Raw genomic sequence first — 21,086 nt, 5'->3', positions numbered from 1 at the left:
CCTTTACCAAACCGTAAACCAGCATGAAGAAAGGTGTACAAATATGGCGGTGCCCGAAAGTCACGGCTTCTGTTGTCATGGAGACAGCGGATGTAGAGCTTTCCAGCCCGGAAGTCCATGTCTGCGATACCGGAAATCCGGCTAGTTTGTATTTTCCTCTCCCGGCGTGCGGTACCAAAGTGTGAGGTGAATAATATGGGGTCATGCTCAGAGCTATCGCGTGTGGGAGCGGGGCTGATGGGAGGGAGCGGGGCTGAGCAGCGGGGACAGTGCTGGGGGAGAGATCCGCCAATCTACACAGCTGCCGCCCATAGTGTCCCTACATCACCCCCCCTCTATAGTGTCCCTACATCACCCCCCCTCTATAGTGTCCCTACGTCACCCCCCCTCTATAGTGTCCCTACATCACCCCCCCTATAGTGTCCCTACATCATCCCCCCTCTAGTGTCCCTACATCACCCCCCCATAGTGTCCCTACGTCATCCCCCCCTCTAGTGTCCCTACATCATCCCCCCCTCTAGTGTCCCTACGTCACCCCCCCTCTATAGTGTCCCTACATCATCCCCCCTATAGTGTCCCTACATCATCCCCCCTATAGTGTCCCTACATCACCCCCCCTCTATAGTGTCCCCTACATCACCCCCCCCTCCATAGTGTCCCTACATCATCCCCCCAATAGTGTCCCTACATCACCCCCCCCAATAGTGTCCCTACATCATCTCCCCCTCTATAGTGTCCCTACATCACCCCCCCTCTATAGTGTCCCTACATCATCCCCTCTATAGTGTCCCTACATCACCCCCCCTCCATAGTGTCCCTACATCATCCCCCCAATAGTGTCCCTACATCACCCCCCCTCCATAGTGTCCCTACATCATCCCCCCAATAGTGTCCCTACATCACCCCCCCTCTATAGTGTCCCTACATCATCCCCCCAATAGTGTCCCTACATCACCCCCCCAATAGTGTCCCTACATCATCCCCCTCATAGTGTCCCTACATCATCTCCCCCTCTATAGTGTCCCTACATCACCCCCCCCTATAGTGTCCCTACATCACCCCCCCAATAGTGTCCCTACATCACCCCCCCAATAGTGTCCCTACATCATCCCCCCAATAGTGTCCCTACATCACCCCCCCAATAGTGTCCCTACATCATCTCCCCCTCTATAGTGTCCCTACATCATCCCCCCTATAGTGTCCCTACGTCACCCCCCCCTCTATAGTGTCCCTACATCATCCCCCCTATAGTGTCCCTACATCATCCCCCCTATAGTGTCCCTACGTCACCCCCCCCTCTATAGTGTCCCTACATCATCCCCCCTATAGTGTCCCTACGTCACCCCCCCTCTATAGTGTCCCTACATCATCCCCCCTATAGTGTCCCTACATCATCCCCCCTATAGTGTCCCTACGTCACCCCCCCTCTATAGTGTCCCTACATCATCCCCCCAATTGTGTCCCTACATCACCCCCCCTCTATAGTGTCCCTACATCACCCCCCCTCCATAGTGTCCCTACATCACCCCCCCTCTATAGTGTCCCTACATCACCCCCCCCTCCATAGTGTCCCCTACATCATCCCCCCAATAGTGTCCCCTACATCACCCCCCCCAATAGTGTCCCTACATCATCTCCCCCTCTATAGTGTCCCTACATCACCCCCCCTCTATAGTGTCCCTACATCATCCCCTCCATAGTGTCCCTACATCACCCCCCTCTCTATAGTGTCCCTACATCACCCCCCCTCCATAGTGTCCCTACATCATCCCCCCAATAGTGTCCCTACATCACCCCCCCTCCATAGTGTCCCTACATCATCCCCCCAATAGTGTCCCTACATCACCCCCCCTCTATAGTGTCCCTACATCATCCCCCCAATAGTGTCCCTACATCACCCCCCCAATAGTGTCCCCTACATCATCCCCCTCATAGTGTCCCTACATCATCTCCCCCTCTATAGTGTCCCTACATCACCCCCCCTATAGTGTCCCTACATCACCCCCCCAATAGTGTCCCTACATCACCCCCCCAATAGTGTCCCTACATCATCCCCCCAATAGTGTCCCTACATCATCCCCCCAATAGTGTCCCTACATCACCCCCCCAATAGTGTCCCTACAACACCCCCCCCAATAGTGTCCCTACATCACCCCCCCAATAGTGTCCCTACATCATCTCCCCCTCTATAGTGTCCCTACATCATCCCCCTCATAGTGTCCCTACATCACCCCCCCTATAGTGTCCCTACATCACCCCCCCCTATAGTGTCCCTACATCATCTCCCCCTCTATAGTGTCCCTACATCACCCCCCCCCTATAGTGTCCCTACATCACCCCCCCCTATAGTGTCCCCTACATCACCCCCCCAATAGTGTCCCTACATCATCCCCCCCAATAGTGTCCCTACATCATCCCCCCCTCTATAGTGTCCCTACATCACCCCCCCATAGTGTCCCTACATCATCCCCCCCTCTATAGTGTCCCTACATCACCCCCCCATAGTGTCCCTACATCATCTCCCCCTCTATAGTGTCCCTACATCACCCCCCCAATAGTGTCCCTACATCACCCCCCCAATAGTGTCCCTACATCATCCCCCTCATAGTGTCCCTACATCATCTCCCCCTCTATAGTGTCCCTACATCACCCCCCCCCTATAGTGTCCCTACATCACCCCCCCAATAGTGTCCCTACATCACCCCCCCAATAGTGTCCCTACATCATCCCCCTCATAGTGTCCCTACATCATCTCCCCCTCTATAGTGTCCCTACATCACCCCCCCCCTATAGTGTCCCTACATCACCCCCCCAATAGTGTCCCTACATCACCCCCCCCAATAGTGTCCCTACATCATCCCCCCAATAGTGTCCCTACATCATCCCCCCAATAGTGTCCCTACATCACCCCCCCAATAGTGTCCCTACATCACCCCCCCAATAGTGTCCCTACATCATCTCCCCCTCTATAGTGTCCCTACATCATCCCCCTCATAGTGTCCCTACATCATCTCCCCCTCTATAGTGTCCCTACATCACCCCCCCCCTATAGTGTCCCTACATCACCCCCCCCCTATAGTGTCCCTACATCACCCCCCCAATAGTGTCCCTACATCACCCCCCCAATAGTGTCCCTACATCACCCCCCCAATAGTGTCCCTACATCATCCCCCCCAATAGTGTCCCTACATCATCTCCCCCCAATAGTTTCCCTACATCACCCCCCCAATAGTGTCCCTACATCATCCCCCTCATAGTGTCCCTACATCACCCCCCTCATAGTGTCCCTACATCATCTCCCCCCAATAGTGTCCCTACATCACCCCCCCAATAGTGTCCCTACATCACCCCCCCAATAGTGTCCCTACATCATCCCCCTCATAGTGTCCCTACATCATCTCCCCCCAATAGTGTCCCTACATCACCCCCCCAATAGTGTCCCTACATCATCCCCCTCATAGTGTCCCTACATCTCCCCCCAATAGTGTCCCTACATCTCCCCCCAATAGTGTCCCTACATCACCCCCCAATAGTGTCCCTACATCATCCCCCCAATAGTGTCCCTACATCATCCCCCTCATAGTGTCCCTACATCACCCCCCCCAATAGTGTCCCTACATCACCCCCCCAATAGTGTCCCTACATCACCCCCCCAATAGTGTCCCTTCATCACCCCCCCAATAGTGTCCCTACATCACCCCCCCAATAGTGTCCCTACATCACCCCCCCAATAGTGTCCCTACATCACCCCCCCAATAGTGTCCCTACATCACCCCCCCAATAGTGTCCCTACGTCATCACTCCCATAATGTCCCTACGTCATCCCCCCCATAGTGTCCCTACGTCATCCCTCCCATAGTGTCCCTACGTCATCCCCCCCATAGTGTCCCTACATCATCCCCCCCATAGTGTCCCTACATCATCCCCCCCATAGTGTCCCTACATCATCCCCCCCATAGTGTCCCTACATCATCCCCCCCATAGTGTCCCTATATCATCCCCCCCATAGTGTCCCTACATCATCCCCCCCATAGTGTCCCTACATCATCCCCCCCATAGTGTCCCTACATCATCCCCCCCATAGTGTCCCTACATCATCCCCCCCATAGTGTCCCTACATCATCCCCCCCATAGTGTCCCTACATCATCCCTACCATAGTGTCCCTACATCATCCCCCCCATAGTGTCCCTATATCATCCCCCCCATAGTGTCCCTATATCATCCCCCCCATAGTGTCCCTACATCATCCCCCCCATAGTGTCCCTACATCATCCCCCCCCTCTATGGTGTCCCTATATCATCCCCCCATAGTGTCCCTACATCATCTCCCCCCTATATTGTCCCTATATCATCCCCCCTATAGTGTCCCTATATCATCCCCCCCTATAGTGTCCCTATATCATCCCCCCCTATAGTGTCCCTATATCATCCTCTCATAGTGTCCCTACATCATCCTCCCATAGTGTCCCTACATCATCCTCCCATAGTGTCCCTACATCATACCCCCCCATAGTGTCCCTACATCACCCCCCCAATAGTGTCCCTACGTCATCACTCCCATAGTGTCCCTACGTCATCCCCCCCATAGTGTCCCTACATCATCCCCCCCATAGGGTCCCTACATCATCCCCCCCCATAGGGTCCCTACATCATCCCCCCCATAGGGTCCCTACATCATCCCCCCCATAGGGTCCCTACATCGTCCCCCCCATAGGGTCCCTACATCGTCCCTCCCATAGTGTCCCTACATCATCCCTCCCATAGTGTCCCTACATCATCCCCCCCATTGTGTCCCTGCATCATCCCCCCCCATAGTGTCCCTACATCATCCCTCCCATAGTGTCCCTACATCGTCCCCCCTATAGTGTCCCTGCATCGTCCCCCCCCATTGTGTCCCTGCATCGTCCCCCCTATAGTGTCCCTACATCATCCCCCCTATAGTGTCCCTACATATTCCCCCTATAGTGTCCCTACATTATCCCTCCCATCCCACACAGTGCTCTCTCTTGGTATCAATTCACCCCTCTCCCTACAGTGTGTCCAAACTTCTTGCTCACATGTTCCCACAGTTTCCCTACATCATCCCCCCCTATAGTGTCCCTGCATCATCCCCCCCTCTAGTGTCCCTACATCATCCCCCCCCTCTAGTGTCCCTACATCACCCCCCCTAAAGTGTCCCTGCATCATCCCCCCCTCTAGTGTTCCTACATCATCCCCCCTACAGTGTCCCTACATCACCCCCCCCATAGTGTCCCTACATCACCCCCCCCAATAGTGTCCCTACATCACCCCCCCCAATAGTGTCCCTACATCATCCCCCCCATAGTGTTCCTACATCATCCCCCTCATAGTGTCCCTACATCATCCCCCTCATAGTGTCCCTACATCATCCCCCTCATAGTGTCCCTACATCATCCCCCCCATAGTGTCCCTACATCATCCCCCCCATAGTGTCCCTATATCATCCCCCCCATAGTGTCCCTACATCATCCCCCCCATAGTGTCCCTACATCATCCCCCCCTCTATGGTGTCCCTATATCATCCCCCCATAGTGTCCCTATATCATCCCCCCTATAGTGTCCCTATATCATCCCCCCTATAGTGTCCCTATATCATCCCCCCTATAGTGTCCCTATATCATCCCCCCTATAGTGTCCCTATATCATCCTCCCATAGTGTCCCTACATCATCCTCCCATAGTGTCCCTACATCATCCCCCCCCATAGTGTCCCTACATCACCCCCCCAATAGTGTCCCTACGTCATCACTCCCATAGTGTCCCTACGTCATCCCCCCCATAGTGTCCCTACATCATCCCTTCCATAGTGTCCCTACATCATCCCTCCCATAGGGTCCCTACATCATCCCCCCCATAGGGTCCCTACATCATCCCCCCCATAGGGTCCCTACATCATCCCCCCCATAGGGTCCCTACATCATCCCCCCCATAGTGTCCCTACATCATCCCTCCCATAGTGTCCCTACATCATCCCCCCCATTGTGTCCCTGCATCGTCCCCCCTATAGTGTACCTACATCATCCCCCCTATAGTGTCCCTACATATTCCCCCCATAGTGTCCCTACATTATCCCTCCCATCCCCCACAGTGCTCTCTCTTGGTATCAATTCACCCCTCTCCCTACAGTGTGTCCAAACTTCTTGCTCACATGTTCCCACAGTTTCCCTACATCATCCCCCCCTATAGTGTCCCTGCATCATCCCCCCCTCTAGTGTCCCTACATCATCCCCCCCCTCTAGTGTCCCTACATCACCCCCCCTAAAGTGTCCCTGCATCATCCCCCCCTCTAGTGTTCCTACATCATCCCCCCTCTAGTGTCCCTACATCATCCCCCCCCTCTAGTGTCCCTACATCATCCCCCCTCTAGTGTCCCTACATCATCCCCCCTCTAGTGTCCCTACATCATCCCCCCTCTAGTGTCCCTACGTCATCCCCCCATAGTGTCCCTACGTCATCCCACCCTCTAGTGTCCCTACATCATCCCCCCCTCTAGTGTCCCTACATCATCCCCCCCTCTAGTGTCCCTACATCATCCCCCCCTCTAGTGTCCCTACATCGTCCCCCCCATCGTGTCCCTACATTATCCCCCATCGTGTCCCTACATTATCCCCCATAGTGTCCCTACATCATCCCCTCCATAGTGTCCCTACATCACCCCCCCATAGTGTCCCTACTTCATCCCCTCCATAGTGTCCCTACATCATCCCCTCCATAGTGTCCCTACATCATCCCCTCCATAGTGTCCCTACATCATCCCCTCCATAGTGTCCCTACATCACCCCCCCCCTATAGTGTCCCTACATCACCCCCCTTATAGTGTCCCTGCATCATCCCCTCATAGTGTCCCTACATCTTCCCCCCATAGTGTCCCTACATCTTCCCCCCCATAGTGTCCCTACATCTTCCCCCCATAGTGTCCCTACATCATCCCCCCATAGTGTCCCTACATCACCCCCCCTATAGTGTCCCTACATCACCCACCCTATAGTGTCCCTACATCACCCCCCCTATAGTGTCCCTACATCACCCCCCCTATAGTGTCCCTACATCATCCCCCCTATAGTGTCCCTACATCATCCCCCCTATAGTGTCCCTCCCTACATCATCCCCCCTATAGTGTCCCTACATCACCCCCCTATAGTGTCCCTACATCATCCCCTCCTATAGTGTCCCTACATCATCCCCTCCTATAGTGTCCCTACATCATCCCCTCCTATAGTGTCCCTACATCATCCCCTCCTATAGTGTCCCTACATCATCCCCTCCTATAGTGTCCCTACATCATCCCCCCCTCTTGTGTCCCTACATCATCACCCCCTCTTGTGTCCCTACATCATCCCCCCCTCTTGTGTCCCTACATCATCCACCCCATAGTGTCCCTACATCGTCCGCCCCATAGTGTCCCTACATCGTCCGCCCCATAGTGTCCCTACATCGTCCGCCCCATAGTGTCCCTACATCGTCCGCCCCATAGTGTCCCTACATCGTCCGCCCCATAGTGTCCCTACATCGTCCGCCCCATAGTGTCCCTACATCGTCCGCCCCATAGTGTCCCTACATCGTCCCCCCCTCTTGTGTCCCTACATCATCCCCCCCTCTTGTGTCCCTACATCATCCCCCCCTCTTGTGTCCCTACATCATCCCCCCCTCTTGTGTCCCTACATCGTCCACCCCATAGCGTCCCTACATCGTCCGCCCCATAGCGTCCCTACATCGTCCGCCCCATAGCGTCCCTACATCGTCCGCCCCATAGCGTCCCTACATCGTCCGCCCCATAGCGTCCCTACATCGTCCGCCCCATAGTGTCCCTACATCGTCCGCCCCATAGTGTCCCTACATCGTCCGCCCCATAGTGTCCCTACATCGTCCGCCCCATAGTGTCCCTACATCGTCCGCCCCATAGTGTCCCTACATCGTCCGCCCCATAGTGTCCCTACATCGTCCGCCCCATAGTGTCCCTACATCGTCCGCCCCATAGTGTCCCTACATCGTCCGCCCCATAGTGTCCCTACATCGTCCGCCCCATAGTGTCCCTACATCGTCCGCCCCATAGTGTCCCTACATCGTCCGCCCCATAGTGTCCCTACATCGTCCGCCCCATAGTGTCCCTACATCGTCCGCCCCATAGTGTCCCTACATCGTCCGCCCCATAGTGTCCCTACATCGTCCGCCCCATAGTGTCCCTACATCGTCCGCCCCATAGTGTCCCTACATCATCTGCCCCATAGTGTCCCTACATCATCCCCCATATAGTTTCCCTACAGCATCCCACCCTATAGTGTCCCTACATCATCCTCCCATAGTATCCATACATCACATCCCCCCATAGTATCCCTACATCATCCCCCCATAGTATACCTACATCACATCCCCCCATAGTGTCCCTACATCGTCTCCCCCTATAGTGTCCCTACATCGTCTCCCCCTATAGTGTCCCTACATCGTCTCCCCCTATAGTGTCCCTACATCGTCTCCCCCGTATAGTGTCCCTACATCGTCTCCCCCTATAGTGACCCTAAATCGTCTCCCCCTATAGTGTCCCTACATCGTCTCTCCCTATAGTGTCCCTACATCGTCTCCCTCTATAGTGTCCCTACATCGTCCTCCCATAGTGTCCCTACATCACATCCCCCCCATAGTGTCTCTACATCGTCCTCCCTATAGTGTCCCTACATCGTCCTCCCTATAGTGTCCCTACATCATCCCCCTATAGTGTCCCCCAAGTACCCCCATTCATGTAACAGTTATTACATACCCCATACAATATTACTGTATCACTGTCCCGGAGTATTGCCCCCACCCTGTGTCCCCCGCTCTGTATCCCAGCAGTGTCTCTCCCTACACCTTCCGAATGTGCCAGGGGCTGTGGGTAATGGGACAGAAGTGACTGTAGGGTGGTACTCTTTGTCCCCGCAGGATGTATGCTGTGTATCGCCAGGCGCATCCCCCCACCGGGCTGGAGTTCTCTATGTTCTGCAACTTTTTCTCTAACTCAGAAAAGAACCTGGTGGTGGCCGGCACATCCCAGCTCTACGTGTATCGTCTGAACAATGACGCCGAGGTTAGTGTCCATCTCACACCGTGCTCTTACCCATTTTATGTATACACCAGGGGGTTCATTTACTAATGGTCCATTTTGTATTTTCTGGTTTAAATCACACATTTAATAACCTGATTTTTTACATAATTTTTTTTAAACAGTGTCAAGAATCATCCGTTAGTAAATGTGCGGTTTAAGGAGCATACACACACACACAGCGATTTTTTGAACGATTATCGTTAACGATATCGTTCGATCGTTGAAAAAATCGTTCACTTTCTAAGTTAAAATGATGAACGATTATCGTTCATGCGCGTTCACGTTTGTAGTTCAGTCAGACTGACCAACCCAACGATTTTCATTACGGGAATATGCAAAAATAGTTTGTACTTAACAATAAATCGTTCTTTACACTTTAAAAAATCTGACAAATAATCGTTCAGAAAATCGTTGTGTGTGTGCAGCTTAAGGGGTATATTTACTGAAAATTGATTTGGCTCGGAGTTTGGTTGATTTTGTGTTTTAGGGTCTAAATCACATATTTACGCAGAGACGAGGTTTTGACATTGTTTAAAAAAAATTTCAAAAATTATTTTCTTAATAAATGTGCGATGGACCCTGAAATACAGAATCGGCCAAAACTGACTTTTCGTAAATATAACCCTAAATCTCTATGGCTGTCTCATGGTGAATGTTAATACCAAAGAGATGAGACGTATTCAGTTATATTATTTATTAAAAAAACACAGAAACATTACTTATCACTAGGGGTGTGCACCGGCCACTTTTCATGTTTTGGATCTGGATCTTTCTTCGTGTTTTGGATCTGGATTGGTTTTGCCAAAACCACCCTTCCGTGTTTTGGGTTCTGGGTTTTGTGTTTTGGATCTGTATTTTTTTTTAAAAAAGCATAAAAACAGCTAAAATCACAGAATGTGTTGGTTTTTCTGCTCCTATGCTATTATTAACCTCAATAACCTTAATTTCCACTCATTTCCAGTCTATTCTGAACACCTCACACCTCACAATAGTGTTTTCATGTCCAAAAGGTTGCACCGAGGTAGCTGGATGACTATGCTAAGCGACACGAGTGGGCGGCACAAACACGTGGCCCATCTAGGCGTGATACTGCAGTGGCAGACAGGATGGCATTGAAAAACTAGGCCCCAAACTGTACATAATGCAAAGAAAAAAAAGAAGTGCAAGATGGAATTGTCCTTGGGCCCTCCCACCCACCCTTATGTTGTATAAACAGGACATGCACACTTTAACAAACCAATCATTTCAGCGCCAGGGTCTGCCACACAACTGTGGCTGAAATGATTGGTTCGTTTGGGCCCCCACAAAACAAGCTGGCAATTAATGTGTCCCTGCACAAACTGGCTCTACGGAGGCAAGATGTCATCCTCATCCTCCTCATCCACCGATTCCTCACCCTCTTCAGTGTTGTGTACATCCTCATCCTCACAGAGTATTAATTCGTCCCCGCTGGAATCCACAACCACAGGTCCCTCTGTACGTTCTGGAGGCTGGTCTCCCTGGAAGAGTTGATAATTCATTTTTATGAACATCATCTTCTCCACATTTTGTGGAAGCAACCTCCTACGCCTTTCGCTGACAAGGTTCCCGGCTGCACTAAACACTCTTTCGGAGTACACACTGGAGGGGGGGCAACTCAGGTAAAATAGAGCCAGTTTGTACAGGGGCCTCCAAAGTGCCTCTTTCTACTTCAGGGTCCATAGGGGGTCCACAGGGTTGACCTTGGGTATAGCTTGGATCTGGATCCACGGGCACCATACAGTTAAAGCTTTAGCTCCCAGGATGCACTTGGGTCCTCCTCTATACCCCGCCCCCGAGCCACAGGCACCTCAGTTTCAGTTTGGTGCCGGCCGAAGTCGGTTGCACTGTGCAGTGGGGGTGCAGGAGCAGCCCCATAGCTTTATTTTTATAGAAGAAAAGTTTTTTATTTTTTTCTCTTGTTTTACACTTAATGCGGCAGCATAGGACTGTCCTTCTGGACGTCCACGCTGCTGCTCCAACACCCCGCTGGCGCTGCGACGCCAGTACTGATCTGGCGATCGCAGCGGGACCCTGGAGTTAGTTCTAGCGTGGCTCCGGGATCTCCCTCTGACTGCTGCCGGACTCTACGGGGAACAGGTAAGCCGCGAGCAGCGCTCTTAGTGCTGCTCGCGGGGATAAACGCAGTCAGTTGCCGCCGGTCTCTGGGGACAGACCGGCGGCCCTAGTAGCGGCGTCGGGCTCCCCCTCATGCAAGCATACCCCGCGCTCCGCTGGACCACCAAGGTATAAGTTCCGGAGGGGAACCGGCATCCCTGGGGTTAATTACTAGCCAGGGGAGGCAGCCTTCCCTGGTTTAGCGGCTCCTCCCCTCAGCTCAGCGCGCCTTTTCTCATGTGTACTGGCGTCGCTGAGCTGCTCCTCTGCTGGCCACTCCTCCTCAGAGCTCTCCGGCGGCCATCTTTAGAAGGCTATAACGCAGGCTCCCAGGCAGGTGCATGGTCAGGTCCCCCTGTGTACCTCTCCCCTACCTAAAGGACAGTGTACACGGTGCTATAACTCCCCCCAGACACTGAATCTGGGTGGTTGAGGGCAGCGATTGGTGCAGTAAGTACAATCTTCCTGCATTGTATGTGACTTTGCTAGTGCTGCTGAATGTACTTATTCTCTACTTACTGTCAGCTTATATCTATCCCTTTGCTTCTCCTACAGCCCGAAGGTGTGTGGGGGAGGGGCGTTTTCTATTAACCTCACTTTTATAAATCATGTATTTGTGAGGTCAGTCACTGTTGTGTGCTACACAGTACCATATTTTTGGGCCTGTTTGTGTTGCATGCTGGTGAGTGCGAGGGTGTTAACACCGTATGTCCTCTGATAAGTATTTATTGCATACTTACTGTATCATGTCTGATGAGGAGACTGAGCACTCCGGGGCTCCTGTGTTGCTTTCCTGCAGACGCTGTTCTGCTGGTGTTAATTGGGGGGATTTATCTCAGGATGGTCTTTGCGGGCAGTGCCAGCTGGCACCAGGCCCCTCTATACCCCCTATGCAGCAGGACCCCCCTTGGGCGATGTTTTCACAAGTGCTGCCATCTATTGCAGATGTCGATCCCTACAGTGACCCCTTCTGGGGCATTGTCCCAGCACTCTATCTCCCTTTCCCCGGATATTCCGCAGGTATTTCGGTCTCCCTCCGGGGCCCAGACTGTGAGACAGTATTCGGGGCTGCCTGTGTATGTCCAGCCTCCCCCTGTATCACAACGGTCTGTGGTGCCTTTTCAGAGCTTCCCTCAGTCGGCTCCTCCGCCTTGGGTGGATGTTCTCTCCAACTCGGTACAGAGTTTGGCGGCCTCATCCTCGGCTTTTCAGTCATTTTTGCAGGGTGATGTGCCACAGAAGGCGACCTAGCGGCCTGTTGTGGGTTTACTCACTGCGCAGGTATCAGAATCGGATCCCTCTTCAGATGATGGAGAGGTCCATGAGGATTCTGATTTGGGTGCTGTGGGACAGGAGGTTGAGCCTAGGTCCTCCATTAATGTTCCAGCATTAGTTAGGGCAGTGCGGGCTATTCTCAATATAGAAGAGGAGGCACCGGTCCCTAAGTCGAAGTTTCCTGACTTCAAGAAAGCAAAGGTTACTTCTAATGTGTTCCCTCTGTCCGATCAGTTGGCGGATCATATGGCGGCGGCCTGGCAATTACCCAGCAAGAGATTCCAACCGCAGAAAAGGTTGGCTTCTCATTATCCCTTTCCTGAGGATCATTGCAGGAAATGGGAGACTCCACCGGCGGTGGATTCACATGTCACTCGCTTGGTTAAAACCGCTACGCTACCATTGCCGTCTATTTCCTCTTTAAAGGATCCAACGGACAGGAAAGTGGAGATTTGTTTGAAGTCCATTTACTCGATCTCCGGAGCGGTGGCGCGCCCGTCCATGGCCATTTCCTGGGTGGCTAAAGCCATTGAGAACTGGGCCAATGCCTTGGAGGATTCTCTTACGGACGATGTTCCGGATGTTCAGAGAGCATTAGTGGCACAAATGAGATGAGGGATGCCGCTTCCTATATTGGGGAAGCGTCATTGGACGCAAGCATGTTAACCTCTAGAGTTTCGGCTGCGGCTGTGTCTGCTCAGGGATCCTTGTGGCTGCGGTCCTGGAGGGCTGATGCGGACTCTAAAAAGGGTCTGGAGGCTCTCCCCTTTAATGGAGATTTGCTATTTGGTCCGGATTTGGACAAAATAGTGGATACCTTGGCTAAGTCCAAGTCGGCTTTCCTCCCTTCGGCTTCTGCGCCGGCTAGGGTGAGGAGCACTGCCGTTCGGTCCTTTCGGGTTCAGGGTAAGGCCAAGGGCCAGTCCTTTCCGAGACATTCAGCGACCAAAGCCTCATCCAAACCCAAGAAGCATATGGAATGCTTGGCGCCCCTCTTCCAAACAAGAGGATAAACCTGCTGCCTGACGGGACGGGCCTCTCCCTGGGGTACCCCAGATTGGGAGGCCGACTTCTCAGATTCGCTCAGTGTTGGTTCTGTACCACCACGGATGCTTGAGTTCGAGAAGTAGTCTCTCAGGGGTACGCCCTGTCGTTTCGGTGCAGGCCGCCCCACCAATTTTTTTTACACGAGTCCTTCGCTGGACGAGTCCAAAGCTTCGCATCTCTGTTTCTGGTGCAGAGACCCAATGGGTCTCATGGCCCTATTCTGAATTTAAGGTCTCTGAACAAGTACCTCAGAGTTCCCAGGTTCAGGATGGAAACATGGCGGTCCATCATCCTGGCGATGGAACCAGGGGACTTCATGGTCTCCCTCGTTATCCAGGACGCCTATCTCCATGTGCCCGTGGCACATTAGCGGTACCTGAGGTTTGCTATCCTAAACCATCACTACCAATTTCGGGCATTGCCTTTCGTTCTTTCCACGGCTCCGAGGGTTTTCACCAAGGTGAGGTCAGTCATGGCTGCTCACCTTCGGAGTCAGGGTATACGGCTGCTGCCGTACCTGGACGATCTGCTGCTGCTGGCGAGTTCCCCGGAGGTGCTTCTTCATCATCTACACCTGATAATTGCTTGTCTTCAAGCACATGGGTGGTTAATAAATTGGAAGAAGTCGTCTCTGATCCCATCTCAACGGATGGTCCATCTGGGAGCACTTCTGGACTCCAGTCAACAAAGGATTTTCTTGACTCTGGAAAAGGTATCCTCCCTACAACTGAGGATACACGGTTGCCTAAGCAGTGGCAGGGTGTCAATACATTCGGCAATGAGTCCTGGGGTCCATGGTGTCGGCATTCGACATGGTGGAGTTCGCCCAGTTCCATTCCAGACCCCTGCAGGGGCAGATTCTTGTGGAATGGAACGGGTTGTCCCGCCGGATCCGATCCCAGATGCTGGTATTGTGCCGGTCCTTGGCGTGGTGGCTGCAGTCAGCTCATCTCAGCCAGGGTCGCCCCTTTTGGATTCCGGACTGGGTTCTGCTCACGACAGATGCCAGTCTCCGGGGTTGAGGAGCAGTGACCGACTCGTTGTCTCTTCAGGGCCGTTGGTTGGCGGAGGAGGCCGTACTTCCCATAAACATTCTAGAGCTACGGGCAGTGTACCATGCTCTTCTGGCGTCAGGCACCGTTCTCCCAAGAGCAGTTCAGGTGCGATCAGAAAACGCCACCACGGTGGCATACATAAATCACCAGGGAGGAACTCGCAGTTGAGCTGCGATGTCGGAAGTGTCCCAAATCCTGACTTGGGCGGTGTGCCACCTTCCAGCAATATCGGCAGTCTTCATCCCGGGATTCCTCAATTGGGAGGCAGACTTCCTCAGCCGTCACGACGTGCATCCCGGGGAATGGTTGCTTCAACCAGAGGTGTTTCAACTTCTCGTGGACAAGTGGGGACTGCCGGAATTGGACCTGGTGGCCTCTCGTCAAAATTACAAGTTGCCCATATACGGCTCAAGGACAAGGGACGCGGGCGCAAGCCTAGTGGATGCGTTGTCAGTGAAATGGTCGTTTCACCTAGCGTATCTGTTTCCTCCAATCTCCCTGCTCCCTCGGGTACTCAGAACAGGGGCCTGTCTGTAGACGCTCCGTAACTTCTGCTTCAACATCGAGATCTGCTGTCTCAGGGTCCCTGCCTTTACCCGGGTCTGGGTCGACTGTCTTTGACGGCATGGCTCTTGAGACAGCCGTCTTAAGGTCCCGGGGCTTTTCAGGCTCTGTCAACAGTACCATGCTTAGGGCATGTAAACCTGCCTCTGCACTGATTTACCACAGAGTGTGGCACACTTACTTTCAATGGTGCGAGTCTAGAAGCTATGACCTTCAGGTGTTCAGAGTTTCTAGGATCTTGGCATTTCTGCAGTCAGGTCTTGACCTGGGCTTACGGCTTGCTTCCCTAAAAGTTCATGTATCGGCCCTGTCAGTGTGGTTCCAACGAAGGATTGCCTCACTGCCTGACGTTCGCACCCTGTTCCAAGGTGTGCTGAGGATCCAGCCTCCCTTTGTGCCTCCAGTGGCTCCGTGGGACTTGGCGGTGATTCTTCGGGTCCTGCAGGGACCTCCTTTTGAGCCTCTTGAGTCGGTTGACCTCAAGTGGTTAACACTTAAGACTGTGTTTCTCCTGGCTCTTGCTTCGGCCAGGAGGGTATCCGAGTTGGGGGCACTTTCCTGTAGCCCCCCTTCCTGATTTTTCATCAGGACAGGGCTGTGCTTCGCACCCGTCCTGAGTTTTTGCCTAAAGTGGTTTCTAAGTTCCACATAAATCAGGAACTTGTGGTACCAGCTTTTCAGGCTCCGGGTCTTCCGGCTGGCGAGGCTTCGCCGGACGTGGTCCGGGCTCTCAGAATTTATGTTGAACAGACGGCCTCTGTTAGGAAGTCTGATTCGTTGTTCATCCTCTTGGGTTTCCATAAGAGGGGTTGTCCTGCCAACAAACAAACTTTAGCCTGTTAGCTTTGTTCTGTTATTAGGGAGGCTTATATACAGGAACGTTTGCCTGTTCCAGCCTCGGTTAAGGCTCATTCCACTCGGTCTGTAGGCCATTCTTGGGCTGCTAGACGTGGTGCCTCCGCTGTTCAGCTGTGCAAGTCAGCCATTTGGTCTTCAATTCAGACATTTTTGAGGTTTTATGCGTTTGACACCTTTGCCTCTCAGGATGCATCCTTCGGGCGCCGGGTGCTCCTTTCTGCTCAGGAGCGTCCCCGCCCTTAGTTGAACTGCTTTGGGACATCCCCAAGGTCAACCCTGTGGACCCCCTATGGACCCTGAAGTAGAAAACAAGAGATATGGTAAGAACTTACCTTTGTTATCTCTGTTTCTACGAAGTCCATAGGGTCCACAGGGCGCCCGCCCTGACACACCTGGCTTCAAATGGGCTGTGGTACTGGTCACTGGTGTTTCCGTCTCCCATTTCTGTGAGTATGGTTTCTTGTGTGTTACAGTTTTCCTTCTCTCTGTTTAGTCTCCTCCTTTGGCCTAGGCTACTTACCAACTGAGGTGCCTTTGGCTCGGGGGCGGGGTATAGAGGAGGACCCAAGTGCATACTGGGAGCTAAAACTTTAACTGTATGGTGCCCGTGGATCCAGATCCAAGCTATACCCCAAGGTCAACCCTGTGGACCCTATGGACTTCGTAGAAACAGAGATAACAAAGGTAAGTTCTTACCATATCTCTTGTTTTTTCCTGCCAGTACAGGTACGGACTGTCTGACATGCCTACGTGGATGCTGTAACCGATGTAATCCTTTAACAGACAGACGCACGCTTGTCGCTGCTGCTTTGAGGATGCAGATGCGGCTACAGCCCACACAATTCACAAAGACAGAAAAAAAAAGAAGAATTTTTTATTTTTTGTAGTGCGCACTTTGAGGGTTACAGCACCCTTTAACGGTCAAGCCAGCCGGCCCTTTACTTATGACACAGGCGCACGCTTGGCACTACTTTGTTGATGCACGTGCGGCTACTGCGCACACAATTCACAAACACAGAAAATATTTTTTTATTTGGTTTGGAGTGTACTTTGGGGGTTACAGCACCCTTTAACGGTCAAGCCAGCCGGCCCTTTACTTATGACACAGGCGCACGCTTGGCACTACTTTGTTGATGCACGTGCGGCTACTGCGCACACAATTCACAAACACAGAAAAAATATATATTTTTTTAGCACTTGGGGGGAGCACCCCCAATGGACAGAGCACCCCCTGGACTACACTACAGCACCCCTCTAGGACTGGGACACTGCACAGGACTTTGGAGTGGACACAGCCCCTATGGATAACTGACTGCACAACACAGTCCAGCCAGCCCCTATGGACTTTGGAGGAGTGGACACAGCCACTATGGACAACAGCAGCACTACACTACACTACACAGCCCAGCCAGCCATAACTCCCACCCTCCCTCTTCACTGGCCACAGCCGAGTGAGAAAATGGCGCCGACGCGGGTACCTTTATATAGGATCCAAAACCCGCGAGACCCGGAAGGCGGGATGATGACGTTTTGCCTCGATTTCATATCCGAGTCAGGCGGGAAAAGTCGAGCCTGACTCGGATCGGCCTCGGATCGGGGGGGTTCGGATTTCAGAAATCCGAACCCGCTCACCCCTGTTTAACATACAATGAAAAAATAAGAAAAAGAAAACACTAATAAAGTATATTTGTATTATTTAAAAATGCACCTTTAACACTTAGGGGGAAATTCAGTTAGTCACAGTACTTTGCTGCCAGCTAATTGGTTCCCTGAGCTAATGCAGTTAGCCCTGAAGCCTCGGGACTTATCGGACGCATGGCCACGACCCCCATCTGGGGCAGACGCAGGGGGGCCGCGATCCCTCAGAGGAGAGGTGACTTGCTCAACGGCAGCACTGTACCTCGCCCCACTGCAGCCCAGCACACAGCAGCTTGCACTGGGCTGCTGACAGGAAGCCGGGACCATCAGGGACTTTTTTTCACCTGCCCGAAGGCAGATGACCCAAAACTTCCAAACCGTGCAGTTTTTACGCAACCGCAATCACAAAAACACATGGATCCGGGAACTTCCCGCATCCTCTGTTCTTTCTGCCAAACGGGAACTTTTAGTGCTGTAAAAACAGGGGATTAATTGATTTGCCCAGAAAAAAAAAGTCCCCTTTTTACCGCACGAAAAATGATCATGGGCAATTGAATTCCCCCCCCTTAGTGGGTCGACTTAGTGTTCTGCACACAGCAAATAAAATACAACCCTCCTCATTAACAAGCTGCACTGAGATTTATCAATTCGAGCAAGTAATTAGCAGCAAAATCTTATGAGTCCACTTTCCATCGGCAAATGAATGTGGTGAATAGCCGGCAGTGTTGGTAGAGGCAGGAGATGAGTGGTGCTTGGTTAGTGACTACGGTTATGTTCCAACCACAGTCACTATTGTGACGTAATCAAAGATGTTACTTTGTCTTTAACTGAGAAATAAAGAAAAGCTCTTGTGTTACAGTAATACGCTTCACTTCATATATTGCAAAGCAGATACTTGTAACTTTCTACTTCAGGGTCCATAGGGGGTCCACAGGGTTGACCTTGGGTATAGGTTGGGAACCAAATCCGGGCACCACGCAGTTAAAGCTTTTAGCTCCCAGGATGCACTGGGTCCACTCTCCCTATAACCCCACCCCCAAGCCAGAGGCACCTCAGTTTAAGTTGGTGCCCGGCCGGAGTCGGGTCACCGTTAGCGCAGGGGGAGCTGATTAGCAGCCCCTAAGCTTATTTTATTTTTTTAGGGACAAAGTTTTTTCCATGGACTTTGGACTCTTCAGAGCGGCAGCGTCGGACTGTCCATAGGACGTCTAAGCTGCCGCTCCGTCACCCCGCTGGCGCTGAGACGCCAGTACAGATCTGGGGATCTCAGCGGGACCCCAGAGTCTGTACTAGCCGGACTCTGTGGGCGCCCAGGACTGCTGCCGGATCCACGGGGAGCAGGTAAGGTCGCGGATCACCGCTTGCGGTCCTGACCTTGACAAGATTGTAGTAACATTGGCAGTATTACTAACGACAAGTTTACCGCTTTCAGCTATGCCCACTACAAGGCCTCAGACTAAGTCTGTTAAGTCTTTTTTGTCCTCTGGGTCAGCCTAAAGGTCTGTTTCTTCGTAGACTGTCGGCATCTACAAGGGCCGACATATCCAGTACCGAGCAGGCCTGGACTGCCAGCCGATCCTGCTTCTGAACCTACGGATATCTCTTCAGCCTGACGGGACAGGCCTACAACTGGGAGATACCGATTTTCTCAGTTCGCCCGGTATTAGTGTCAAGTTGCCGCGGCTACGTGGGTAGGAGGGTACGCCCTCTTTACAAGGGCCTTACAGATCCAGAAAGCTATGCAGTTGTTGCGGTAAGCGGAGCTAATTAGGCCATCCCCACTATCTCAGTGAGGGACTGGTTGTTCTGTTTTCTTTCTGGTGCGGTGGCTGAATGGTCCTCTTTGGCCTATTCTCTGTCTCAATTCCCTGAACCAGTTCCTAAAGCTACCTGGGCTCAGGAGGAAATCCCTATGCTCCATCATACGATGTTTGGAACCTGGGGACTTTATGGTATCACTGGATATACAGGACGCATGCCTACGGGTACTTACAGAGACCTTTCCTCAGCATGGGCTGAGGTTTGCTGTATCACAGCAACACTTACAATTTTTCGGGCTCTGCCTGTTGGGACTGTCCTCAGCCCCACAGGGGTTTACCAGCGTTTTGGATTTTCTGACAGTTCTTCTGTTCAGTATATCCCAATGCTCCTGTACCTGGACGGCCTCCTGCTCTTAGCGGGATCACCGGGGTACTTTACGGCCAGGTCAGGATGACTGTGGCTTCTTCAGGGTGCAGACGTTTAATCAACGGGGAAAAAGTCCTCCCTGCATCCCTCTCTGGGTATTCTTCATCTAGGATCCCTGCTGGATTCTCAGAATCTGAGAATTCTTCTGGCGTAAGACGGAATCTCCTCTCTTCCATTAGGAGTACATGGTTGTCTGCGCAGTCGACAGATGTCTTTACACTCTGGGATGCATGGTGGAATGGGCTCAGTTCCATTCCAGGCCTTTCCATAATTGGCTCATCTCCAGATGGAACGAGTTTTTTCTGTTGGATAACTGTTCAAACGATGATGCTCTCTCCGGAGGCAAGTCGGTCCCTGTCCGGGTGGCTATGGCCATCTCGTCCAGGGTTTTCTTTGCTATGGACAGTGTCTGGATCGAATCCTTTTCAGTGCAGTTGGACGTCTGTCGATTCCACCCTGTCAATTAACTTACTCTGGCATAACTCTTGTTTCCCGGTGAACCTGAAAAGGTTCAGTCCGACAGGGTCAGGACAGTGGCTTCCTTTTTAGCAACACTGTTCGTTGGGTGGCAATGACAGGTATGTCACATATTCGGACATAGTCCGAGGGTCTCCTCCCGACCATCTCGGCAGCGTTCATTTCAGGAGCTCTCCATTGGGAAGCGGGAGTCCTCAGCCATCACGACGTGCATCCAGGGGACTAGTCTCTTCCCCAAGAGAGGTTTCATCTCCTGGTGAGCAGGGGGGGCCCCCCTGAGGTGACCCTCATGGCCTTCTGACTTTATCACACTATGGTGTTACAGTCCAGCTCTGGGGATTCTGAAGCAACCTTCAGCGACTCTTTGTCGGTGAAGTGGTCCTTCCACTTTGTGTACCTGTGTTCTCCGGTCTCCCTTCTTCCTCGAGGTCTTTGGAAGTGTTTTCAATCAAGACGGAGATGCTTTCCTGCTGGTGGCTCCTGATTGCCCCAGATGTCAGGGGTACTTGGATCTTCGGATTCTCTACATCGATACTCCATCCCTGATGCTTCACTGCCCGGACCTGTTGTCTCAGGGTCCTTGGTTTTGCCTTGGACCTGGGTCGTTTGTCTTTGACTGTGTCCTTACAGTGGTCTTACGGCTTCCCTGGCTTTGTCATCGTTGGAATGATTAGAGCACATGGATCAGCTTTTGCTGGGACCTACCACAAACTGTGGCAGCCATAAATCTTATGGTATTGTACCTGTCG

At 52.5% G+C, this 21,086-nt stretch overlaps 1 protein-coding gene across 1 annotated transcript in view; it reads left to right on the top strand.

The window, feature by feature from the left end:
- Positions 1–84: 84 nt before the first annotated feature.
- CPSF1 (cleavage and polyadenylation specific factor 1) overlaps positions 85–21,086 on the top strand; it is a 264,399-nt gene continuing 243,397 nt past the window's right edge. The window contains exons 1-2 of the mRNA XM_088458900.1: positions 85–186; positions 8,938–9,082. Of these exons, the coding sequence (XP_088315026.1) occupies positions 8,939–9,082 (144 nt within the window). The 5' untranslated portion in view covers positions 85–186; position 8,938. The remainder of the gene's footprint in view (positions 187–8,937; positions 9,083–21,086) is intronic.

The sequence above is a fragment of the Taudactylus pleione genome, unplaced genomic scaffold (assembly GCF_031769625.1).
Source record: "Taudactylus pleione unplaced genomic scaffold, aTauple2 ptg000863l, whole genome shotgun sequence".
NCBI classification, from domain to species: domain Eukaryota; kingdom Metazoa; phylum Chordata; class Amphibia; order Anura; family Myobatrachidae; genus Taudactylus; species Taudactylus pleione.
Note: the sequence above shows the minus strand (reverse complement) of the source record. Positions and strands in the feature narration are given on the sequence as shown.